The 27,057-nt window shown below is 44.8% G+C and overlaps 1 protein-coding gene across 1 annotated transcript; it reads left to right on the top strand.

Moving 5' to 3' along the window:
* The first annotated feature begins 2,550 nt into the window (after nt 1-2,550).
* On the top strand, nt 2,551-13,253 carry mapk6 (mitogen-activated protein kinase 6). The gene is made up of 8 exons (XM_084541217.1): nt 2,551-2,671; nt 3,593-4,528; nt 4,619-4,936; nt 9,250-9,394; nt 9,753-9,917; nt 10,047-10,242; nt 10,507-10,624; nt 10,797-13,253. The coding sequence occupies exons 2-8, from the start codon at nt 4,292-4,294 to the stop codon at nt 11,883-11,885; spliced, it is 2,268 nt and encodes a 755-aa protein (XP_084397343.1). The 5' UTR covers nt 2,551-2,671; nt 3,593-4,291; the 3' UTR covers nt 11,886-13,253.
* The last annotated feature ends 13,804 nt before the right edge of the window (nt 13,254-27,057 follow it).

Below are 27,057 nucleotides of genomic sequence, written 5' to 3'. Positions count from 1 at the left end.
ATGAAAGAGATACTCTGTGCCCACACACAAAAAAAAGGCTCTCGGATTGCAACAGTATAGGGTTTGGTTTGAGATTACAGCACTTTTTATGATGGGAAGTGGCAGAAATAGGTGTCACTGCAATCTCAAGTTAAGACTTGACGTCAACATGTTGGTCTCACGATGTGACAACAGCAGAGGACGTTTTCATGTCTACTTCTAACCGGGGCAAAACGCGAGGTGATCAGGACCATCAGAGATGTGACTCATGACCTCGATTCGGGGATCTGCATCACAGGGCAAAGAGCGCTCGTGGGGCAGGCATGCACCTTACCTTACTAGTCTGATCCTTAATTATTACCACAGCTCGACTCTGAGCACCGTAGTAAAGGGAACTTCACTTCCTCTCTCTCTTAGCTTCTGATTTGTGGAGGATGGAGAGTGCCGTGGCTGCAGGGAAAAGTGCCAGTTTAGACAACTCAGCAAGGGGGGGACACGGGTTCAGGATGTCTCCTCATGAAACATCTGCTCAACTCGAATGCCTTTGAGCAAAGAAAGCTGCAACACTGAGCTTGGAGTAGAGAAAGGGGGATCAGATCTAAAATATTTACTAAACTGCAACCACATGAACGAATGCATAAAAACTGAAACTCATTTTAAATTAGTTAGTTAAATTAGTAAAACATTGCTAATGTAGAGCATTACAGATATAAAATGGTGCATTACTGACATCTCAAGTGTCTCTTTAAAATCATATCAGCTTATTAAATAGACTCAATATTACATAACTTGGTATATTTGGGAACATTTATGCATGGGATAAAAATAAACTAGGACATCCCTAAGAGCTGCCACGCTTCTCTCAATCTTTCTTCCCCCGCCTGATCACCTAGACAGAGAGTCCCTCTCGGACTCTGTCGCATCTCGCATGCAGTTTCTGTTCTCCATCGCAGAGCCCATCCCGGCCTGAGAGAGGCATCTGCATTCTCGGACACATGGGCTCTCACATGGTCTGCCTGCGGATGCTGATGTAGACTGCTGCGGCTGTGATGCTGCTGCTGCCTGCACACCCACCCACCAATACGCGTCCCTACATCCCATTCACAGCTATGAGACAGGGCCGGGCACCAAGCCGCAGTCTGAATGAGCGATTAGAGCAGATGGGGAAATAGTGGCTTCCTTGATCTCTCGACTTTGTTTTGGATGCGGAAGCCTCGCGGAGAGGTGCTGTGAGGGCAGAAAGAGAAAACACCGTGCTCGTTTTGGTGCCAGATGGACTTCCTAAATCCGCAAGCCGCAGTGAGTGACCCGTCCGGGGGATTTTCTCACTGACACGACTAATGCAATTCTGCGTGTCATAATCTGAAGACAACATTCCCATCAAAGGCAACAACAATAAACAGACAGGGCAGATAGCCTGGTGGGGCAATGCACAAAACAACAGCTTTGCACAGAAGAAACAAACAATTACAAAAAATGCATTATTGCGTCGAGATATTGACATACGTATTTTTTGTTTGGAAGCATGCAAAATGCTAATTAGTATATAGAAATAAAATATAAACATTGGAGTTTCATCTTGTCTGCAGCATGTTTTTTGCAGCATAACCAATCATGTTCCCAGCACTCTAGGCCATGGCATAAGACAGATACAGGATGTTCCCCCTTGTCATGGCTCATTTACATTTATACGCAGAAAAATAGTACAAAGTGGCAGAGAAAATGAGGTTTGTCTCTACTGGGACGGCACATATAAATCATTAGTCTAATAGTATATGACCATATCTGTGATAACTGTGTTTCCAGTCAGGCTGTAAATGAACTTTGTCTTAAATATGTTATGGCTGCACATAAAAATCATGTTTACTATAACTCATTACTGGCATTTATACAATGTTGTTATCACTGGGTCTGATTTTGAATCTACCGCTGTCGCGTGATTTCCAGCTCGAAATAAATGTTTTGAATGACTCTTGCTGCCTTCACGTACCGCTCGGAGATCCTGCCAAAGTTCTCGATACTGAGACAGGATTCAATATCTGACCTTTAGAGTCTTGCCACCGTGTGCAAAACTGCAAAATAAGCCTGCACTGTTAAAATTAGCTTTTGTTTTGTTTTGTTTGTTTGCGTACTGGACAAAATAACAGAATATGTCTAGGATGAGGTTGTAAAAAGTTTGCAGATATGTGGGGTAATGTAAACAATGACTGACTTGATAATTAAGCAGTAATTTTTTCACGTCTAAACTAGTTATTTTTCCTTATTGTTAGCCTCTAAATAACATTACCCACTAACACTAATGGAGGCTTCATAATAGCCTATTTGTTTTTTAGCTACAGACGATTATAGTCAATGTACCAATGTTCAAACTCAACTGTAAGTAATAGTAAGTTAATGTAAGTTTAAAATAAGTTGACTAATTTGTAATATAGCATGTGTAACAGGCCTAAATTCAGCAACATACCGCTAATAACCGCTTCCACGGATCATCTGTGAAGGGCTCCGACCTTAGTGGTAATATTTCCGACAACCCCTGAACGCGGCCTCCTGACGTCACCGCCGCCGTTCATAGCTCTGCCCAGCCTAAATGGCGATTGCAACAGCGCCGCAGAGCTCGAGGAGCGGACCGCACTCCATCCTTCGCCTGGGTTGTATTTAAGATATCTCCGATCTAATGCGAAGGATACGGACTGTAAGTAACGCGTTATACGTCGGGTTTACCTCCCGCACCGTGTGGTGTACGCTGTATGTAATTTTACCGCGGATTCGCTGCCGTTTTGAGCGGTTTAACCGTCGTCGGCTTTGTGCTGCTCACACGTAGAGCCGTACCACGTAGCCAGAAGAAGCCTCCGCCAACAACGGCTCCTTTGTTCGCGCTGTCGGCGGATTTCTCATCAACCATATGGTTGATATTTAAGAAACACATACCGTGTTTAGATTAATGTTTTCGGTTTTATTATCTGTGTGTGTGTTTATCTAGTGGCTGTGGTTATGTGCTGAATTAAAACCAAAGTCAGTAGCTTGCCGTTAGGCTTTCAGCCCTGGCTTTTTCCACCAGCCGAGTCAACAGACCGCCGGGTGAATGCGCCAACAAGACGGCGTAAACGGAAATTAAAAGCAACTCTTTGTCATTTTAATGTGTTTATTTATTCTTTTCCGTATGTTAATTTTAAAGTAAAGCATGTGTCGTTTACCTCGAGGGGGTGGAAAAATATCGATACCCAGAAACCGGAGTAGCAAGCGCATTAACCGGGCGGGGGAGGGGTTAGTTTCTCATAATGACACCGCGCTTCTTCTGAGACGCTCTGTTGCTTTGGTGAAATCCCCACCGCACATCTTTAGCCTTTAAAAACACTTCCTTAAGAAATACAAACCAACCTAGCTACATAGTCACATCATCCTTTTCCACAATGAGTTTTATCTTTCCATTCCCCTCTAATTCAGATTCAGACTATACTTTCCCTTGCTGTTGTTTTTAGTGTTTAGAGGACTGAGACAAAATTGCACCGTACAACTTGTGTTCTGCAATGACAATAAAGACTATTACTGGCCTTAAAACCCCACTAAATTGGCATTTTCTCACTGTTTTGTTCTGTTTGCTCTTGTCTTTCAGGTTATACCCAAGTAAAATGGAGGATAGTTTTGATTGCGACTGTGGCGAGCTTGAGCCACCTGATCACTGAGGGCAAACATTTACTTTGAAGACTTCAAGGCCAGACTCATTTCAATTGTAGAGATCGGGTGACTTGACCGGAATATATATATATATATATATATATTATAAAAAAATAAAAAAAAAAAAGAGAAAGAAGAAGAAAAAATAGTGCGTTACAGCACATTTCACATGAAGCTGCTCAGGACCAGTCATACACTGAATGTATCTGCACTGTGAGGATGCAACTGCGTGCTTTTATAGTTTAACATAGTCCTAGTGCTTTTTAATTGGCCTCAAAGTCCATTCCATTGCCGCCTATAAACACTAGTTTACTAAGAATTGCTTTGTTTAAGACATCCACTTGTACATGATTGGAGGAGTAATTTTGTCTTTTAAAATTTTCTCTCCTTATGCAAAATGGAAAGGAAGTTTGACTACACATTAGTGCCCCACATCTGACAGTGACGGCTAGCCAGGGGGACTCTGTAGTCTTCTGTGCAGGGGTTAGTTGGCGCATCCTCTGAAGCAGAGGGGGGAATTTGGTAAATTCCTCTGTAGGTGTTAAAGCTGAGCTTGAAACAGGCCAGAGAACAAGAGTTAGAATAGCAGAAGCTTGGTGGAAAACCCTATTTAAAAAAACAAAAACAAACAGTCGTCATGGCAGAGAAGTTTGAGTCGCTGATGAACATCCATGGCTTTGACCTGGGTTCTCGCTACATGGACTTGAAGCCTTTGGGCTACGGAGGGAACGGGCTGGTGTTCTCAGCGGTTGACACCGACTGTGACAAGCGTGTAGCTGTTAAGAAAATTATCTTGACCGACCCGCAGAGTGTGAAGCACGCCCTGAGGGAGATCAAGATCATCAGGCGCCTTGACCACGACAACATTGTTAAGGTAAGCTGCAAGGCCGCACCTGTTGTTAGTGTGTGTGAAAGAAAACAAGGGCATATTGGATTAATTTGATTTTTTTTTTATCATCATCAGGTGTTTGAGACACTGGGCCCCAATGGGCGCAGGCTAACTGAGGATGTGGTGTCCCTGACGGAGGTTAACTCCGTCTACATTGTGCAAGAATACATGGAAACCGACTTATGTCAACTACTTGAGAGGGGCCTTCTGTCTGAAGATCACGCCAGGCTTTTCATGTACCAGCTCCTCAGGGGCCTCAAGTACATCCACTCCGCCAATGTGCTGCACCGTGACCTCAAGCCCGCCAACCTGTTTGTCAACACAGAGGACCTGGTACTTAAGGTCGGGGACTTTGGGCTGGCGCGCATCATGGACCCCCACTACTCTCACAAGGTAGGACCAGTCTCTTGAGTAGCTGCTTCAAGTAATTTTTATTTGCGGAGAATTTTTAGAATTGAATTTTTATGGGGTTTCACAATAGTGGCTACAATTATTACACAGTCTGTTGGTTTTAAGTTCAAACGTCAGTGTTTGTACACTGTCTGCTCAAGGATCAATGCTCTGTTGCACCGACACAAGTTGTTTGTTGCCCAGTAATGTGGTGCTCCCCAGGGTGACGCAGTCGTTCGCTGCAGGAAGTAAACAAGACAGGATGTGGTTCCTTGAGAGGTAACGCCTCTGTTTCCCTTCTCAGGAGAAGTGAGGCTGGAAAACAGAACCATGGGAACGTTATTTTTTCTTTTCTTCCATTACACTATAAGTGTAAACGATATGAAGTGAAAATTAGTTATTTTTTTTGATCCCCAGTCAACTGGGGGTTTCTGATAATGTGCCTTTAATAAAGTTGAAGATAAGACGCATTCCCTGATGGAAATATTTGAGATTTGCATGCATAGATTATGTCTTAAAAAAAAAATACACTGCTTTCGTTGTGTTACCAACTTTTCCTTGATTCTCATCAGAAAAAGACGCGCGTTGTAAACCTGGGCATTAAAAGCCAGATGTCGACGTACTATTTAAAAGGCTCTCTGTAAACTGTTGTATTTTGTTTAGTGAAACGATGTAATGGCAGCAATAAAGTAGGTCTTTAGTATGAGAAGAGTATGTATCACCCTGTCTTAATTGTGGCCAGGTGGAGGGCTTGGGTTTCCTTTGTGTGTGTTGCTGTCACCTTGTAAAGGGAGGAGGAAATTCCAGCCGATGGCCATATGGTGGTATGATGTGAGGTAAATCTAGGCTGGGAAGTCTAAACCTCCCTCTGTCTCTGCATGTAGAGCACAGTCAGATGCTTACACGTGTCTCAGATTAGTCATCGGAGGGTTTTGAAGCGAACTCACGTGACGTGACCTCGCTGGCTGGCTGGCACGGCCTCATTCATATCCCTTACACAGCCAGGATCCTGCCACATTATACGCCGCTCTGACACAGACTTGCAGCACACCCAACGCTGCTGTTTTTTCCACGAGGCACGTCGCACTTTTCAGCACTTGACTTCTGTATTCTCATATGAGTCACGTCTTTGTTGAAAGACATAATGTCACAATGCAATAGGAAGAAGGAGGTATGGGCTCATAGTTGCTGGGAAGACGCGACAGTTTCTCAGACTGTTGCCAGCCGCCCTTGTTTTTGGCATGTGGCCGTTTTTCCTGATGGGGAAACGTGCAGGCAAGTGGTTATTGAAAAAGCTGCTTGCCTGGGGTCAGTTCTCTTGAGTTTGACTATTGTCTGCTGTAGTAGCACTGCAGACTACTGCTACCGAGTTGTTGTCTAGGACACAAACACTGTAGTCATGTGGTGAGACAGGCTCTAGCAGATTTTAGCAAAGTTCTCAGTCCTGAACAATGTTCCTGTGTTTTGTCTGTCCCCCACTGCGATAAGAATAGTGTGGTGCGGGAGGCTGAAGTTGATATCTCTGCGGACCACTTTTAAATGGCACCTATCGTCACCCTGATGTGTGTGTGTGTGTGTGTCTGGTGCCTCAGACTAAATGAGGCGTGTTTGATAGTGAACTCATCAGCCCCACAAGACGTTATGGTGCCGAATAGAGTGCGGAGACATTTTAAAAAAAACAAAACAAAACTATTGCTTTCCGCATTGGCTGGGAGCAAATTTACTTTCACAAGCACCCTCTACTTCTAGCAGGCAAGGGTGTGACACAGCAGCTGGGGTGGCTGAGTGCATGTTATTTGAATAACGTCGTTTCTAAATAAAGAAGCGCTCTATTCCAGCGAACCTGAGTTTCTGGCATAGTTTCAATTATTTGCTATGTGGATTTATTCATCAGAGACATTGGCTCAAGGGATTTGTTTCACCGGTTCCGCCCACATACATACTTTTTTTTGTAACGCTTGTGTTAATGAGACAAAACCTCTCATGTTTACCTTTTAGACTTTAATTAATCCGGCCTGGCTTTGTTTTAAGTGTGAGTACCTGTGCTGTCACTGTTTGGAAAAGGAAAGCCAACTCTGCCGGTGTGAGCGCTCAAGGTTGGGCCGCCGTGGTGGCCCGGGCTCAAGAATGCCAAGAATTCACGTGCACTCATCCAACTTCTCCAACCCCATGTTCCCCCTCCCTTTCCCAGGCATCTCTTTGTCTTGCTGTGGGAGCCTTTGCTCAAGGCCTTATTTGAAGCTGCTGATCTAAGGCTTGTGTTCGTTTTCCAGTTGTGACCCGCCCTTTAACACAAAAATAAAAACACAACAGAGATTGAAACGGCAGTAGTTTGACTGAAACATGCTGTTTTGTTTTAAATGAGAGTAGCTGAGGCCATAAGATACTTCTTTTAGTGGCTCTTAGCTAAATGGTATCAATTCCACTTCGTAGGTAAAAATCAATCTAACCTCAGCAGTGACACATTATTTCCTTAGAAAGCTAACATGCCCCGCCTGGTATGTTTTTTTTCTTTTCAGAAGTGAAAAACAAACTTGTCACTTGTCATACAGATGATTTACAGCTGCAGAAAAGGATCTATTTGAGGGTCACTGTGTTTGAGGTGCTGTAGGGATAGCTGACGTTTTCAGCACTGGCACACAAAGAAGAGTTCACAGAGGTTCATTCTGCCACACAAGCTCCAAACCACAACTGCTATAACACACTCACACATATTTGACCTAGTTGTTAAGCCAGCAACAGGCCTGCCTGGCACCAGGCTTCAGCAAAAAAAAACACCGGGCAGCTCTACTTAAGGCTTGATGAATTACAGAAGTGGTTTCGCTTATTTTCTGAAATGAACCCTCACTTCTTTTCACCCAGTTGTAGTTTATTTATCCTCTCCTGCAGTCTCAAGTATCCACAATACTGTGATCAGCCACTGACCAGGCTGAAATACGTTTTAAACTATGAATTTGTTTCAGCATTGCATTAATTTGGTAGAGGAGGAAGTCTGTTGCATTAGTAGTCACAAGCGTTACAATGGAAACATTTACAGAGCTATCAGTCTGACTCTATAATAGCCTCCGTTTCTGGTCAGACCTGCCTCCGTTTGCTGTGACTAACCGCACGTGGCGGACGCATTGAGAGCCTAGCATGAGTCATTAAGTGATGGCTTGATCTGATCGACAGCAGGTGGTTAGGTTATTCACCCACCGTTGCCTGAGGTGTTTTTTTTTTAGATGGTGTGTCTGTCTGTTTTCAGTGGTATACTTCCAAAATCGGTAAAAGAAGCGAGCTGCGGTGTTAACCTGATCCACATTATGCCCTGAGCTGATTTGGCAAACTTTAGTCTGTTACTTTTTAAGTTCAGAGTCCATCGTACACAGAATTGTGCTTATGCAACGACCTGCCGCCCCTTCAGGCTAACTTTATTCACATCTCTGTTGGCAATGCTCTGCTAATCTGGTTACCTTTTAACCATAACTACAATCACACAGATCAGCTTTACTAGCCGTTTCTCAGAATGGGTGCGTCAGTGTCATGTCTTTCTACTTTTTTTAAAAAAAATTCCCCTCAACAGATTAGCAGATTACCTGAAGGAAGGAGATCTATCTACGGTTTACGTATCATTTATGCGTCTGCCAAAACAAGGGCTTGCTGAGCGGTGATAGACTACAGGATAGTGTGACATCCAGATGCTAAATTAGGGCAGAAACAGGAGCCTCTCTCAGTGGTGAGATGACCATTTTGGTCCCACCACACACTACCGCTGCATGTGACTGCATGGGGAGGTGAGGGCGGCGGCAGCGAGGGTGTTGTTTTACCGCTTACCCTCCCCCAGCGTCCCAGAGTGAGGGAGAGAGAGGTCAGTTTCCTTTGTGTCCGTGTCCTCTTGGCCCTGTGACTGGTCAGGCACTGGTTGAGAGTGCAGGTTGGTGTGGCAATGTGTGGCACTGAGGGATTATCCTGCTCTCTCAGACTGCTGACAGGGCCTGCACGTGTCTGATCCCCCCCCCCTTTTCATCTGTCTTTTCTCTCCGGGGTCATTGTCTCCATGCTGTGTTGTGTACGGCGTCGGCACAAGGAGAGAACACAAGGTTTAGGAAGTTTAGCTCAGACCAACAGACGTGCTACAGATAGCAGATATGGAGGTAGTACATAATGTAAGGGCCACATCAGACTCATGAGCATCTTAACTTGAGGACAGAGCTGTTTAATAATCATTCATAACCAAGGGGAAGCATTTAAAAGAAAATTACAAAAAGTACTTTACTGTACACTTAGCTATTCTTTGTAAGTAGCTCCAACGCATGTCTTGTCTCCCACTATCGCAGGGCCATCTTTCCGAAGGTCTCGTCACAAAGTGGTACAGATCTCCTCGTCTGCTGCTCTCTCCCAACAACTACACCAAAGCCATCGACATGTGGGCTGCTGGCTGCATCTTTGCTGAAATGCTCACAGGGAAAACCCTCTTTGCGGGTAAGAGTTGTCTTAGTGTGTGTGTGACTCACCTGACGTACAAACATAATGGCAGACAGCGACTCGAAGGAAAATGTGAAGCATATTGTCTGATGAGACGTGTTTGTCTCGCTGGACATATCCTTCTAGAAATAATCCTGTATGTTCTTAACAGATATATTGACCAGAGTCAGCTGTTAATCACAGGAGAGCCTGACTGTTTTCCTTTGTTAAAACTGCCTTGAGCTGAGCACAAGGCAAATATCTCCTGTTCCCATGATCTGCCACGCTCGGCCCTCGATCGCACACTCGTGCTGATGTGGAATGTTTTGTAACTCCTATAAGAAAATAGCCAACGTTTGTCTGCCTGGTGTTTCAGGAGCCCACGAGCTGGAGCAAATGCAGCTGATCCTGGAGTCCATCCCCGTACTGAGAGAGGAAGATCGGCAGGAGCTCCACAGTGTCATCCCCGTCTTCATCCGTAACGACATGTCCAGCCCTCACACACCACTGGCCAAATTGCTGCCTGACGTCAGTCCACAGGGTCAGTAACATGTTATGAGTTCACAAAGAACTGTCAAAAACACAGACCAATAAGAACATACATAATGTCACGTCTGTCATGCATCTTCTGTAACCTGCTTGATAATTTCACTGTCTTGTTTTTCTGCAGCCCTGGATTTCCTGGAGAAGATCCTGACCTTTAACCCCATGGATCGTCTGACTGCAGAGGAGGCCCTGGCCCACCCCTATATGGCTGACTACTCCTTCCCCCTGGACGAGCCCGTCTCTCTTCACCCCTTCCACATTGAGGACGAAGTAGATGATATCCTGCTCATGGACCAGAGCCACAGCCACACCTGGGACAGGTGCGCTCTCTCTTTTATTCCCTCTCAAACACCTGCTCTCGGTGACCAGGCTTTGAGATCCCAAACTTTATAACATGGCACACATTTTTTGTGTTTGCTTTGCAATGATGTAGAAGTGACCTGACAAGAGAGGGATCAGGTGTATCCATTTTCTTTTATACTAATTTAATGGTTCGTTTGCGTAGTTACATCCTGTACAGGAAGATTTTAAATTTGTCATTTTCTGGTTCAGAATATTGAAGTTTCTCCTTTTCATATTCCTAGGTATCATGAAAGCCAGCTCTCAGAGGCTGATTGGCACTTGCACAGCACACACGACCCAGAAGAAGTTCAGGTCGACCCAAGGGCACTCTCTGATGTGACAGACGAGGAAGAGGTTCAGGTATGTTAGATGTTTTGAAAAACATCTCCTCACAAAGAGTTTCTCCTCTATATATTTTACTTCAAGAACACACAAGGATGCTTAAGTATTATATTGTTCTTGCATGTGAAATAGAAAATAGTTTTATCATACCACGTCTTGCTCTTGAATGACTTGACTTAAATTTTTCCAGGTGGATCCTCGTAAATATGCTGATGGAGATCGGGAGAAGTTCCTGGATGAGCCGTCCTTCGACTACTCAACTCTATTCCCACCGGACCGATCTTGGCAGGATGACCACCACGAGAACAAATACTGTGACTTGCAGTGTAGCCACACCTGTAACTACAAGGCCGTGTCACCCTCCTACCTGGACAACCTCATCTGGAGGGACAGCGAAGTCAACCACTACTACGAACCCAAGCTCATCATCGACCTCTCCAACTGGAAGGAGCAGCAGAGCAAAGAGAGGGCAGACCGCAAAGCCAAGAGCAAATGTGAGAAGAATGGGCTGGTGAAGGCCCAGATCGCACTGAAGGAGGCCGAGAAGACCCAGAGTCCGGTGGAGAAGGACAAAGTGCAAGAGAAACACCAGACAGAGAAGCCTCCGATTCAACAGAACCAAGGCTTCGACTTTGACTCCTTCATCGCCAGCACCATCAAACTGAGCCTGCAGCCGGAGCCCTGCCAAGAGGTGACCCTGCTCAGTGAGGTGGGCCTCCTGAACGAGCTCAACTCGTCCGTCTCTCAGCTGGAGGCCCCTCGCTCAAGCTCCATGTCCAAGTCCACGAGTCAGGAGAAGGAGGAGAAGTGCCTGGTAAACCTCGCCCAGTTGGGGGGAGGAGGGTTGGGAGTCGTCAGCGGGGACTGCGTCTGGCCCGCTCACCCCTGGGAGAGCTTCGGCTCCGGGGAGAGAGTCGGTGAGAGCGGCTGTTTGATTGACGAAGCGTGCTGGGACATTCGCAAAGAGGACCACCTCCAGAAGGAGAGCACTTACACCAGCTACCTGGATCGTCTGTTCAGCCGGAAGGACGAGGGCGTCGCAGAGACCGGGGCCGGTCCGGAGACGGAGCCCTCGGTGGTGAGAGAGCTAGACGAGAGCTTCCTCGACAGTAGCACAGAGATCGTGCTTAATATGCAGCTACAATCTCTGCCTGTCTTTGACAGCGCTGATGACTTGCCTCTAAAATCCATCCAGGCCTCCCTCACCCCCTGCGCTGTCAAGTGCTCCCCACAAATTGCCCACAAAACATACAGCAGCATCTTTAAGCATCTTAATTAAAGAATATATATCCTCCCTCACAGTGCAAAATCTAGGCAGTTTTGTTTTTATGTTGTTTTTTTTTTTATATATATATATATATAAATATAACATGATATATTACTGTACTTGAATCATTTCATACCTTTTTTATTATGGTTACTTTTAATAATTTCTTTTTTTAAGCGTTGAGATGGGTGGTTTATTATATTTGAAGAGTTTCGGTCATCACTCTGAGCCTTGATCACCAGGCCTTCATGGGTTAATGTCTACGCCCTCATTGCTAAACTGGCATGTCACTCGCACACATAAGTACTGTAGACGAAAGGAGATCTGGAGGAGAGAAGTAGCCGGGAGATAGGCGAACAGGAAGCGAGGATTCGAGAAGCAAGGTGTGACATAAGGAAGGAAGTAGACGCTAACATTGCTGTGGGCTTTTAAAGTGCTTTCAAACAGCCTTTCCTGGGATGGGGTACACAAGGAAAAAAAAAAAAAAAAGAACGGGGGGGGATGGGATGTCCTTTTTTTAATTTCTATGTTTTTGACTTTATAACATTTTCCCCAAAGAAAGCTTCCTTAATAACCCTTTCATACTGTAAATCTGACACATGATGCCAGCAGCAACCATTATCGTAGGCGTTAATGTAAATGTGTTATCTACCTCAAGGTAACAGCCGCGAGAGACACTCGAAGCCGCACTAGTGCTTTACACACATTGACCATCCTCATGCCATGAAATGAAGTGGTCGCGTAGATGAAATCTGTCTCACTTTAGCATTTAACATAGTGAGGTGTTTCAGTAATCATTATTTATTTCTAGCGGATGTGCGATATTTATTTTATCAAAATGTGTTATTTCAATGTGATTATTGAAGATTGAGGAGTTGGACAGACTTCCATTTTCATTTCGGCACTATATGGGCGTGCAAGTGTTCCTTTGTTTTACGGTAGGATGCAAATTCATGTGTTACGTTCTAAAAAAAGAAGTCGAGGCTTTCCTTTTTTTCCATCAACATTGTTCTAATGGATATCATTCTTTTGTTTTTTATTTATAGGTGCGTTCTGTCTTTTAGTGGAAAAACTCCTTTATGGTTTAAAGAAGCGCCTAAAAGTCTTAATTTTTTTCTATCTAAATGTAAAAAAAAAATAAAACACAATGCGTGCATGGAGGCAAGAGAAAGGTACATTAAAAGTAAAGTTAATGGTGAGTATAATGTACGTCAGTTTTAATTGTACATTTTTCTTTTGTTAAATTTCTATGTACTTTTTCCAGGCAAGCATGATGAATTAGGTTAAGGTGTAGCATGTAGAACACTTATGGACTTTTTTTGTAATCATTGGTTCCCCTGTTCTACAAAATATCTCAAAATAAAAATTTACTGGCAAAGACCTGCTGAGCCCTCTTCTCCTCCTTATTTCCGACGTCCTCTCGGATAAGTGGCGTTTTTATGCATTTGTTCAGGCGGCGCGGCTACAAGATCCTTGTTGGTTGGGGAAGAAGCGCTGACGCCATCTACATTCCGCTTTTAATGTCCAAGGAGGCGGACTAAATTACACTTTGAGTGCTGGAGACACAAGCTTGGACTCGCCAGCTAAATGTAGACCTGTCCATATTCCTGAGCTGTTAACTCCGCGCAGATTTCCACCTGCATGTGGTATAAAACGCTGAACATAAACAAGCACGAGTACATAACCGAGGTGTAGGTTTTTTTGTTTTACAGCTGCAGCCTTTTTGCCTGTTCTGCACATTTCTGTGAAACAAAAGCTCAGTTTCAGGACCCGTAACTTGAAAGTCAAATCTTTTAAGCTCGACTTGCATCGGAAATGAGGAGTTCTCTTAAGGTTGTGGTGACATTGTCAAAGTCACCCTGATAGTCGGTATGATTTCTTCTTACCAAGGTGTGTCCAGAGACACATTTGATAAGATGAATGGGTAACAAAATACAACCTTCTGGATCACACATTAAAAGCACTAACTCCATGTGAGGGTGGAGTTCGTTCATTTGGATTTAATTTGATTAAAAAAACATTATTTAAGCTGAAGTAAATTTCCTCCAGCGACTTTTTACCCAATTTAAAAACTATTCTTCAAACATTTTTACCCAGTTTACTGTGCACGTTTGCGCTAAATACCCTTTCTTTATGATAAATGTTTCTCCACATGAGCCAAACTTGTTGGAAACTCTTTAGTGCACGGTTCTCTGGCCAGACCAGAGGCTGCAATTTAAACGAACCTCACAATGAGGTTAGAAATCCCAGTACAAAGGTTGGAACCAGTTGTCTCACAATAATCAACTACAGCTGTGCTAGGGTTTGTTTTGTTTTTTTTCACCGCCGCTACTTCCTGATGGGAGAAATTAGGCCAGCTATGTGTTGTTTTTCTGCTTTTCTGGTAACGGAGCAAACCTCGACCGCGGTGATTGAACCCTGCTGGATGAAATCTGAGGCGCCCCATTTGGGTCTGTGACAGAACAAGAAGAGTGGCCAAAAAACGAAATGTAGGCCAAATACCACATCACGTATCCTCCATCCAGCTTGGTTTAAATCCGTTTCTGCAGCTTCTCTTTTCTTACAGTTCTTCTGCAGGGGTACACGGATCAGCCACAACATTAAAACCACTGACAGGAGAAGTAAATGGCATTGATCATCTTGTGACAATCCAGTGTTCTGCTGGGAAACGTTTGGACCTGGCGTTCATTCGTGTGGGCAGACATTTACCACCCACCTAGACCAGACCAGGCACCCCCACCCCATAGCAATGACACTCCTTGATGACAGCAGCTCATCCCCAGCAGGATGCAGCCAGATGCAGACACACACACACAAAAACGGTTTAGTGTTGACCTGGCCTCCAAATTCACTAGATCCCAAACTGATCAAGTGCCACAGAGGCCCCTCCCCTCAACTCATAGGACTCAAAGGCCCCTACTAACAACACTGTGTTGCCAGACACCACAGGACACCCTCAGAAGGCCCGTGTCCATTCTCGGATAAGTCATAACTGTCTTATACAGTATTAGGAAGGTGGTTTTAATGTAACGCCTGATCGGTGTATGTGATTCTTTAATTGTCTGCTTCTCTGCTTTAGTTTTCATCACCACACAGGCTGCTTCATCACCTCTGTCATCTGACCCGACTCCTCCATCCTTTCTCTTTGCTGCGACCTGATCCCCGCATTCGTCTGACTGCAAATATTGTGTAATCTTCAGCAGTCTGTCATCCCACATACCTCACTTTCTCACGTTACCTCCTCCCCCTTTTCTTAACTTCCACCCATACATCATCCTCTGAGGTCTTCCCCGTTGTCCTGGGCCTTTCAGGTTAAAAATAAAAAAACCCAGTGACACCAAGATAAGCAGCTCAGCTCACCGGCCGTCAGCTGACAGCAGCTTAACGCACCGCCTTCCTAATTCAAGGTCACGAATGCTACGATCTGTCCCGGGAGGCCAATTAAAAAGTCAAAAGCCGCTTTTAGTTTTCAGCAAAGTCCGGAAAGTGCTCGGATAAATGTCGCGACCCGCTCGGCAGAGGTCGCGCCGCGCAGTTCTGACAAACGCGTCGGGGCACAGGCCTCCAAAATGTATCTGCTGCAGCTCGAGGCTGCTCGTTATGGCTCCCCAGTGTCAGAATGTGTGTCCATATTCAGACCCAGAGATGTGCAGTGTACTAAAGTTAGAACACAAAGTGCCTTCATAAATAGACGCCTCTTTGGGACTTTGAAAGCTCCCTGCCAAAGATACAGAGCGTCCTGACCGACGGGCACAGATCAGCGTATCACTTTTTACACCTTTATAAAGCGAAGCACATTTTGACATTTTACTTTATTCTGCTTTCTTCACAAGTGGTGGCTCTTGAAGGGGAAGTAGTCCTCGATCTTCACACGCAGCATGGACACCAAAAAAAAAGATGGCAGCATGACTATATGTCAACCTGTTCTTTAACCTCGAGCATTAGAAAGTTCACCGTGATTGCGTTACCAAGGAGGGCTGCGTCAAAGGCTGATATATTGTATTTGACTTTGGAACAAGAGTAATCAGTTTGAGAGGAATTCATCAGTCAGGATTTACGACTTCGGAGCTAATAAACAACAGCGTCTAATGGCTGGTGTCGGCGCTCATTCAAATTAAATCCCCCTAAAAGCTTATTAATATTCGTCCTGTCCTCATAACACAATGTTCCTTGTGCCTCCAGAGCAGCAACAGCTGTTCCCACGTGAAAAAACATTTATTTATTACGCAGAGACGTCCAATTCAGCTGAAGAGTTTCCGGAACTTTTTCATTTTGCATTTATGACTAACAGAAGCCCTGAAATATGACATTTCCTGTCTTGTGCAATCAAAATACAATGATATATATATATATATATATATATATATATATATAATGTGTGTGTTTTATTACATTGTAGTCACAAGATCGTTAACTAGAGATTTATCTGCTGGCTCACACAGAATCCTGTTGCCGCTCCGGCTAAAAGAAAAAAACACAATCACTCCCCTGAGCAGGAATCAGCTGATGTCTGCTGGCTTAGTTGTTGGAAACACTACTACAAGACTTCAAGTGACCTCATGCATGAGTCTGATTAAAATGCTTTTTCAGGCAACAGTGCGCTTTGAGTCATATGATCAGTTTGAATCACGGTTTTGTTATTTCTGTGGATTTAGGATCATTTAAAACTAAAATCTACTGCATGATTTCACTCATGGTGACTCTCCTCTGTTTGACCGGTTTGATAGCACACTTTTGTGTCACGTGTTGTTTGGCCGTGACTCAGTGACTCACTGTTATTGTTCCTTTCAGGCTTGAGAGCACTTCACTCGTACTCACGTGAGGGCTCAGATCCACAGGTGTTTGGCAGCACCGGCCTGAAAAACAAAGGAAAGATCGACTTATTGATCTTCTTTTTCCACTTTGTGGCCATTTTTCTTTTAAAGCACCGCTCATAAAAAAACCGGCTTACATTCCAAACGCAATAACAGCTCCTTATGTTTTTCCAAAACAGAGATGACCTTTTTCAGGAAGTGGAGTTTTCCATTGCAACACTCTAAATACGCAGACGTTTTGGTTTGAAGCTAAATATACACCGATCAGCCACAACATTAAAACCACTGACAGTGACAATTCAGTGTTCTGCTGGGAAACTTTTGGACCTGGCATTCATTCATGTGGATGTTACTTAGACATGTAGCACCCACCTAGACCAGACCAGACACGCACACCCCATAGCAATGACACTCCTTGATGGCAGCAGCAGCCATCCCCAGCAGGATGCAGCCTGACACAGGAACAAAAACACTTTAGGAACAACTCAAAAACATGAAGAACAGGACAAGATGTTGACCTAGCCTCCAAATTCACCAGATCCCAAAGTGGTCAAGTATCTGTGGGATGATCCACAGAGGCCCCTCCCTTCAAATCATAGGACCCAAAGGCCCCCACTAACAACATCCTGTTGATCAGGAACCACAGGACACCCTCAGAAGGCCCATGTCCATTCTCTGATGAGTCACAACTGTTTTGCAAGAGGCAAGAGATGCAAAAAAAGATAAGATAATTCAGAAATCAATGGCTGCTGTTTTAACAGACAGGTGCGTCAACTTTTTTTTTTTTGGTATCGATGTGTATCTCAAGAGCATAGCATGTACGGTGCATTTTCTGGCAGAAGCATAATGTATTTTCCACAGAGCTCCCAGGAGACACCAAAGCTATAATTAGACTTGCAGTTTCACACACTCACGTTCAGGCTGGTACTTTTCCTTCTCATTTCTCATGAACTATAATCTGGTTCCAGGGGACGGCGGCAAAGAAGACGAGAAGACAATTTGTTCTGAAGGAATTTGGAGGGAAATGAGCGGCGTCGGCATTTTGGACGCAAGATGAAATCTGGCGACTCGGTGTTCTCGCCGAGTCTTCAAAACAAAATACAAATTTACCAAAGACGCAAATAACTACTTGTGTGTGCCCCGGTGCACATAATCAGTGTTTGTATGAGGAGCTCAGCCAGTCAGTAGGTAGAGGATAACACTGAGCGTGACTAGATGCGATTATGGGGAGCCTCTGTGGTGTGCCGTCAGTTAGACTATCTCATGTGACCTTTCACAGGTTGTTAGCAGAAGAGATGAGGGAATGTCAGCAATTACGGTTCACCTCCGCTGGCATCTTTTTAGTATTTACTCTTTGTTTTCCACATGATACTACTTTATATGGCATTTTCAGGAAAAAAAATGCCATGCTGGGAAGGATTGCCATTACTCTGGGGTGGGGGTGCCTGGTCTGGTCTAGGTGGGTGCTACATGTCTAAGTAACATCCACACTAAAGAATGCCAGGTCCAAAAGTTTCCCAGCAGAACACTGAATTGTCACAAGATGGTCGATGTTATTTACTTACTTTTGTCGGTGGTCATAATGTTACGCCTGATCAGTGTATAGACACTTAGTGAAAACGAACAGCCCCGCACTAAATCCCCTTTCAACCTTTCAATACAAACTGAACATTATAACAGACGTGAAAGTGTAAGAATGGTAGTAATTCACCTGTCTGGGCCTTTCGGAGGATGTAGTCAGACAAACCAAGGCATTTGTTTGGAGCCCTGTGAAAAAATAAAAATAAAATAATTAAAAAGGAGGCCCCCACATGGCTACACGTTGGCATATTATGCAAAGAAAACTAAAGACCCCTTTGAACCTATGAAGGCCCTACAGTGCATCAACAATACGCCAATAGGGGCCCCTCTTTCTATCTATAAACACAAGGGTGTTTCTGTTATTTAGCCTAGTCCACTGACTCAAATGGGGTTGTCAAAATAATAGAAACGTGTATGGGTACACAACACTACTGCAAACCCCAGCCTCCCCAATGAAAACACGGTTGAATCAACAGCTCTCTCGGTTATTTTAAACAAATACTGAGCACCATGAACCCATCGGCTGACTCTGGCCCTTTCTGTGTGGAGTTTGCATGTTCTCTATGTGTCTGCGTGGGTTCTCTGGCTTCCTCCCGCCGTCTAAAGACATGCTCATTGGGTTCACTGGTGATTCTAAATTGTCCGAATGAGTGTGAATGGTTGTCTGTCTCTCTGTTTTAGCCCTGTGACAGACTGGAGACCTGTCCAGGGTGTACCCCGCCTCTCGCCCAGTGACAGTTGGGATAGGCTCCAATAAATGAATGAATGAATAAACACCATAACCTTCATGGAGATAATATTCAGTGCAGAGCTGTTACATTAGAATGCATTCCTTTTCACCAATGTACTGTACAATGAACTGGCCAGTGAGTATGTTTAAAATTCTACGGAAGAAATTAACTTAATTTGTCCAACTTAAGACATTTTGGGGTCTTAAACTGAGACAGATCAGATTGTTGCAGAATCTGCATTTTGTGGGTGAATGAATCAGCGTGGATTAGCCTTGCATGCGTTTCCTCCTCTCATATTGGCTTCTGCAGATGACAGGAACATTTAACCGAAACCATGGCGTGCTGTTTCTCTGGGCCCTGTGTGTTTTTCTTTTCAGTCTCTAGTAGTTTCACAAACAGAAGATAAAAAGGACAAAACAGCTCAGGTGCCAGCATAATGTTTTCACATGCTAATTTGATTACATTTTATCGTATTGTACTGCAAACCATCGCCTACACGGCAGTTGTATTACTTCAGACTCCTACATGAAATAAAATCATCACCCTTTCTTATTCATTGTGTGGGTGACAAGGACTGGCCACTCAGAGGCTGTAGCACATCCAGTACCAGCGGGAACTCGATTATGTTTCCTCAGGTGAATGAATAGGTTCTTAGATTAGAAAAGCTCAAAGGGTGCACTGGAGGAGAGAAGATGCCCTTTGATATTAACGGTTTAACATATTTTGAGCTTGAAAGTGGATTTGATTTATGCAGGAGAGCTTCCAGAGCCCTTGAGGTAATTGTGTGATTCTTCCACCCCCAGTGACAGCAGGCAGGGTATTATGACAACACTGTGCTGCTGCTGCTGCTGCTGCAGCACATACAGGAGATTTGCTGTGGAAAAACACTGCTCAAAAATGAATGCAACCAAGGCAACGCGTTTTTCAAAAACTATTTTCAAGTAACAAGTAACAACGTTATCTGTCGGACGCCTGCCGTCTGCCGTCTGCGGTGTATGCAAATACCTGATGAGGGCGCAGGTAAATTGCCAAGCAAACTTTGAACCTGATCATGCAATAGCGTGATTGTTGTGAAATGAAGAGTGGTGCTCTGGAGACCGGTACCAAGTTCACTCATGAGGAAATGCTTCTTGTTTTATGTCTACACTGGCAAATTTATCCGCATTTTTACAGCCAAACAGTTTTGAATAATACCCGTGTTGATGGATTCAAGCTGATATGGCGATCAGCCACAACATTATGACCACTGACAGTAGAATAACATTGACCATCTTGTGACAATTCAGTTTTCTGCTGGGAAACGTGGCATTCGTGTGGATGTTACTTAGACATGTAGCACCCACCTAGACCAGACCAGGCACCATGACACTCCCATCCCCAGAAGGATGCAGCCTGAAACAGGCACACACATGAAAACAGTTTCAGAACAACTAAAAAAAAAACATGAAAAACAGCACAAGGTGTTGACCTGGCCTCCAAATTCACTAGATCCTTAACTGATCAAGTATCTGTGGGATGATCCACAGAGGCCCCTCCCCCTCGACCCACAGAACCCAAAGGCCCCCACTAACAACATTGTGTAGCCAGACACCACAGGACACCCTCACCCTGATTTGGAGTTGTGGTGAAAGGGAAACAGAGACAGAACTGCCATTAACTTATTTAATAGTCATTAAATACGGACATGCTGTGTCCCATCGTGCACCACATGCAAGTAAGAAAAGTAGCAGTAGCAGCAGTTTGGACCTACGTTGATGTGTGCTATCTACAGGCGAACAAACCTTTCCAATCTAGACGTGTCAATGCAAGGACTTTTTTTAGTTGCTATTTGCGTACGTGAGCATTTGGGGATTTATATGTTAAATTTTAAGCCCGCAGCCGTTTGACCGGAACAACTGAGAGCAACCAGGATGCAGACGTGTTAGTCTACATGACTTTCCTCCTTCAGTTTGGAGAGAAGGTGGGGCATGAATTAAATATCCTCAAGGTGTATAGCTGGAGGCCCTCTCTCGCTCCAGAGCTGCGTGTTTCTGATCTGTGGTTGCAGGCCCAGGGCTTATATCTTAAAGTTGCCCATTCCTTACAAACTGTTACCCACTATGTATGCATCACGCACCCCCTACTTGTCTCTATACAGTGCCGTTTAAAAGTTTACGCACCCTTCAGCATTTCTGCAAAAAAAATAACACAAAACATTTCCACAGAAGTCATGCAACTAGACCAATAGAACCCAATCAAACAAATGAAAAAGTAATATTATTCTTGTGAATTTATTTATTCACGAAAAAGAGCCAATATTACATTTATGTGAGGTAAGTGCACCTCTGGGATTACAAGTTAATTTCAAGGCAAAATTAGAATCCATCTCTTCAGAAGTGGTTTCAATCAGTGTAATGAGACTCTGGTAGTGTTCACGGCTCTGTTTTGTTAATAATAATAATGAAAATAAATCAAGGATTAGTCAGAGTCTGATCTTCAGATCTTGTTTGTGGAAGTGTGTGATGGCACGGACAAAGGAGCTTTCTGTGGAGCTCAGAAAAAAGAGTTATTGATGCTCATCAGGCTGGAAAAGGTTACAAAGCCATCTGTAAAGTAAAGAGTTTGGGATCCACAAATCCACAGTCAGACAGACCGCGAACAAAAGGAGGAGATTTAAGACGACCGTTAGTCTCCTGAGGAGTAGTCAGCCAACAAAGATTACTCCGAAAGCAAGACACGTAATAGTCTGAGATGTCACAAAGGAACCCAGGGTATCATCTAAGCACAAGTGATTAATTTTCTTGAATAAATAAATACCCTCCCTTTCTCTGTCTCACCTCCCTTTTTTTTTTCTGTCTCGCATCCCAGCTGGCCTCAAGTAGAAGGGTCCCCCATATTAGCTGATATAAACTTATAAAGGTTTCTTCCAGCTTACCCAGGAGGGTGGGGGCAAAGGTTCTGTACTGTAGCTTTGACTTTATTTGTCTGCATTTGAGGCGACATCATCCCCTCTACAGCTCTAAAGTGATAGCACCGTTACTCATCTTTCCTGTAGGTGATGCAGGTTGCCACCCTTGAGCAAGGCACGTAACCTTGCACAGCTCCGTTAATGCAGCTCCCCGGGCCGACGGATCCAGCGGCCATCCTCCAGGTGTGCTTCTATGAGATGCCAAGACGGAAGCAGACAGAGAGGCAAAGTTTTAAGCTGCGTGGATGAGGAAAACACCGACTGACTAATTGCTTTAAAATATGCATTCTGTATTACATGACAGGGCATTCTGGTAAATTTGATTAATTATACATTTATATCTCCAGGAAACACGATAACTTTGTTATGCCACACCAGCACAGAGCTCCACCTCCAGGAAGTTTAATCAGAGATAAACAAAGCTTTAAACTGAATGCAATCAAAACACAAACAGGTGCAGATGTGATGCTGGGACAAAATCAGTCACCCTCTCCCACGGGTACTTTGCTTCCTATATCTTATATCTTGAGATATGGTACATTTACATACTGTAAATGTACTACATTGCTCTACTCTGTTCAGCATCTCCAGCACTTCAGTCTCTGAAGAGAGATCCCTGCTGTGTTGCTTCTGCTCGAATCTCTTACATTTTTCACACCATTAATGTGTGTCTAGCAGGAGAGTTTAATGTAACGCAGATTGTAACTTGATCTAAACATGCCCGTGCTTGTGATTGCAAAGCCAGTGAGGGGCTTCTGTCCCAGCTGCTGCTCTAGTGCCTCCTACTGGTTGGTCACGACTCCTTCATGGAGTGGGGTGGGTGAGACCTGGAGGTCATAATTAGTTCTACATGACTTATAGCCGCAACAGCAGTGTCAGGAGTTGAGCAGAGGACTTTGCGACAATAAAAACGTAAAATAAGGCGTTGCACTCTTTAGATAACTTTGAAAATCTGCATCTATGCTTGCTTAGACTTCAAATAAAGACTGATAGTGAGACTAGAAGACAACACCCACCCCCCCACCCACCTCACCCCACCCCAATAGCTTTTAAATGGTGTGCTAAAAGTGAAGACAAACCTCTTCCACACAAGAGGAAGAAGTGTGTCATGAGAGCTGCCGCATTGAGGTCAAAGTGTTGTGTTGACGCGTTGCCAAGGCGTCGTTGTCTGGCTACGGTGGATCCCTGGTGATTTACCTTAGCAGCAGAGTCTCATGTGTTTAACCTGAGAGAAGAGGGACACTCGCGTACATACAAACATGCCCAGTACACACAGTTTGTCAAACACCCCGTAGAACAGCAGACACACTTCCAGTACACCGTGTTCTGTGCCTGGTTATCGTCTCCTTTTGTCCTCAACCTAAGACGACCTGCAGGGAGGAAATTTTCGTGCACAGCAGTCCTGTTTGTTTTTGGGACCTGCTCCTTGTCACAGTTGGTTTGAAATGTGACAGAAATTACCACTATCTTGAGATGGCTTTTTCTTAGAGCGTGCGCCGGGGCTAAGATGAAAGCCAAGGCTTTGTCAGTGAAGGAGTGCACCTGGATGTCAAAGGAGTGCCACCTAGTGGATGAGCTGCATGGAGACGTCCAGAGAGACAACCTTCGCCTGCCAAACATCTTCAGGTCCAAAAAGGTGAAGCCTCTCGCCAAGACTCAGACCAGCCCCTCTTACCAGGTTTACTACACAGCCAGAGAGCTTCTGCTGGAAGTGTTGGACAGAGAAGCTGTCCGGGAGCTGATCAGGAGGGCTGCTGGAGTGAAGGCAGGAGCTAACCGTCCGTCATACAGCCAGAACAAAGAGCAGAACGCTGATCTCACTGAGGAGGGCTACGCTGAGGCACTAACATGGTTTTCTATAGTCCTACAAAGTGGTTTGTCTGTAGGAGAGAGCAGCAGCTTTGGCTCAGAGTTGACGGGAAAACTAGATGGATTGCAGGGCGTCCTGAAGAGAAACAGCATCCAGACAAACCTCCTGTCTCTGAGCAGACTGGAGGATGGAGACAAGCTGGAAGCTCTCTCTGTTTTCTGCAGCCACTTAACCAGGCGCTACCAGGCCCTGCACACACCTGGTCCCAACCTGGCCGTGAAGAAATACAGCCTTTCCTATCAGCAAGGTCCTTGCTCTCTCCATCTCGCCCTCCTCTGTGACGTGAGCTCGGGGTTCATCTGTAACATGTATCTGTACTGTCCAGAGCAGCTGCAAAGGCAGAGTAGGAAGCCGGTTGTTGAGCAGGTGATCAAACACCTGCTCAGACCTTTCTGCAGCCACAGACACGTGGTTCAGCTGGACAGCTCTGCCTGGATGGAGGGCAAACTCAAAGACATCTTCTCAGGTATAGGGCTCAATATTCATTTTGTCCCCGCTGCTAAAAGGCCGGCAGTGAGGCCGACATCGTCTTCGTCGCCACAACAAACATCTGAGGACTCCATGTCCCGACTTGTGGCCCACTTGCAGGGCTGGACTGGGCCCGCTCTGTTGTCTCAGTCGGACCTGAAAGGATCGGCGGTCGACGTGTTTCTCCCAGGACTCTGGGCGACGCTTCACGTGATCTGCATCAACACATTCGTGCTTCACACTCTGCAGAGCCGGGGCTCGAGCAGACAGGTCAACCTGACGGAGTTCACCAAGGCCCTGGCCTCTCAGTTGGCCTCGGACAGCAGCGTCACGGTGCCCGCGCTGCCGCGACTAAACAGCTCTTCATACCAGGAGACAAATTTAACAAATCTTTCTAAGCAAACGTAAGTGCACACATTTGTTACACAACATTACTTTTTAAGTTCGTATTACAGCATATAATGAAATGTTATCAGAAAACAATAGACATATGGCCAAAACGTAGCGTATAAGCTACCAATCTCTATTATTCCAGACTCTAATGGTACAATTAACATTACACACACACAGTGCAAGTGAAGAATAAGATGTTATGTACATACTGCATGTAAAGTAAGCAGCCGATTAAGTAGGGTAATGAGGTTTTACTGCTATATACTTACATATATTATTAATATTAGAACTGAATCTGAATCTCATTGTCATCAATAATTGATAAAACGGCAATTTGCTCAACTATTTGTTTAAACATTAATATTTTAGAACAGAGCTGAAAAGCCCACCCCCTTCCTTCACCGATTTATTTAATTTACATTAAAACAGGTTTAATGCTATATGTTCAACTGTTACCAACTAATTGTTTAAATTATAAAAAACATGTAGGGTTTTTAAGTTGTGACAGTGTTCATTATTGCACAGCAAATGATTTCTGTTCTGTATATATATATATATATTTTTTTTTTAGCTGTGATCAGGTGATAGAAACCGAGAAGCACAGCTGCAGCCCTGCAAAGATGCTGCACACCAGGTGGAACAAGCCCGGAGTGTGCGGTTTGGACAACGCCGGCAACTCCTGCTACTTGAACGCCGTGTTACAGTGTCTGTGCTCCACTGTCCCCCTCGTGGAGCACCTCCTCAACAAGGACACGCGCAAAGAGCTGACTAAGTGAGACCACCCTCTACCACGTTTTCTGACTTACTTACTTACATGTGAGTCATGTTTTCCGAGCGGTAAAGCCTCTGTCTGTGCAGGTCCAAGTGCCGGGTCGCTGTGGTGTTCGGCCGCCTGCTGGAGGAGATGTGGCTGGGAGGTAGCTCCAGCTGTGCTCCTGTGGAGGCCAGGTCTGTGCTGTGCTCCATCCTCCCCCAGTTCAACAACTACTCCCAGCAAGACGCCCAGGAACTGCTGCTCTTCCTCCTCAATGCGCTCCACGACGACCTTAAAAAGGTGCAACATGTGTTACATCTTCACTGGCACTTACGCCGATCAGGCATAACATTATGACCACCTTCCTAATATTGTGTAGGTCTCCCTTGTGCCTCCAAAACAGTTGTGACTCGTCAGACACGGGCCTTCTGAGGGTGTCCTGTGGTGTCTGGTAACAGGATGTTGTTAGTGGGGGGCCTTTGGGTCGTATGAGTTGAGGGGAGGGGCCTCTGTGGATCATCCTACAGATACTTGATCAGTTTGGGATCTAGTGACTAGTGCCTGGTCTGGTCTAGATGGACGGTACATGTCGAAGTTACATTGAAATGAATGCCTGTCAGTGGTCATAATGTTATGGCTGATCGGTGCATTCTACAGTTGTCTTTGTGAAACGACACACAGAAAAGAATAACTGTGTTTGGGTGTTTGTCCCACAAGGCTGCAAGACGCCAGGCGCGCTCCTCACTACAGCAGTCGAGGCAACAACACAACAGAAACTTGGCTGCTGAGTGCACCATCGTCTCAAATCTGTTCGAGGGCCAGCTGAGCTACACCACGCTCTGCATGCACTGCGATCTCCAGGCGCACAGCACGCAAACCTTCACTGTGCTGTCACTGCCGATTCCAACAGACATGGCCAAGTGCTCCATCCAGGTGACCTTTCTTTTTTTAAAACATCAAGCGCCGTGCACGTTTCAGATAGTCGTGGTGTTTCTGCTCTGTGCTTCCTCACCTTCATTCTGTCTCCGTTCTGCTCAGGACTGCCTTTCACTGTTCTTCGAGCAGACTATCCTGACCGGGGGAGAGCAGATGGAGTGTTCAGCGTGTGGCCTGAAGAGGGAAACGACACTTCTCACTTGTCTGGACAAACCTCCAGAGATCCTCATGTTGCACCTGAAACGGTGGGTAGAGGTCATCACGTGTTAACTCCTTAAAGCAAAAGTTCACATTTAAGTAAAGAATCTTTATTTGTTAGGGCCTAAAAGGATATTGCATTCTCACCTGAAGGTCCACTTAGTAGGACTGTAGCTGGTCTGGGGCTTTAAATATTCATCAGCTGATAAATTTTGCCAAACACCAAAGATTCATACATTTTCAAATGCAGTTTTTTTGAAAACACTTTCTAGACTATTAGTCCATGTTGTCTCCCTGTGTCAGGCTGCATCCTGCTAAGGATATCTACAGTCATGAAGGAGTGTCATTGCTATGGGGTGGGGGGGCCTGGTCTGGTCTAGGTGGGTGGTACATGTCTAATTAACATCCACATGAATGCCTGGTCCAAAAGTTTCCCAGCAGAACATTGTATTGTCACAAGATGTTCGACGTTATTCACTTCTCCCGTCATAA

Source organism: Chelon labrosus, assembly GCF_963514085.1.
Source record: "Chelon labrosus genome assembly, chromosome: 3".
NCBI classification, from domain to species: Eukaryota; Metazoa; Chordata; class Actinopteri; order Mugiliformes; family Mugilidae; genus Chelon; species Chelon labrosus.
This window is presented reverse-complemented; position numbering and strand designations above follow the sequence as displayed.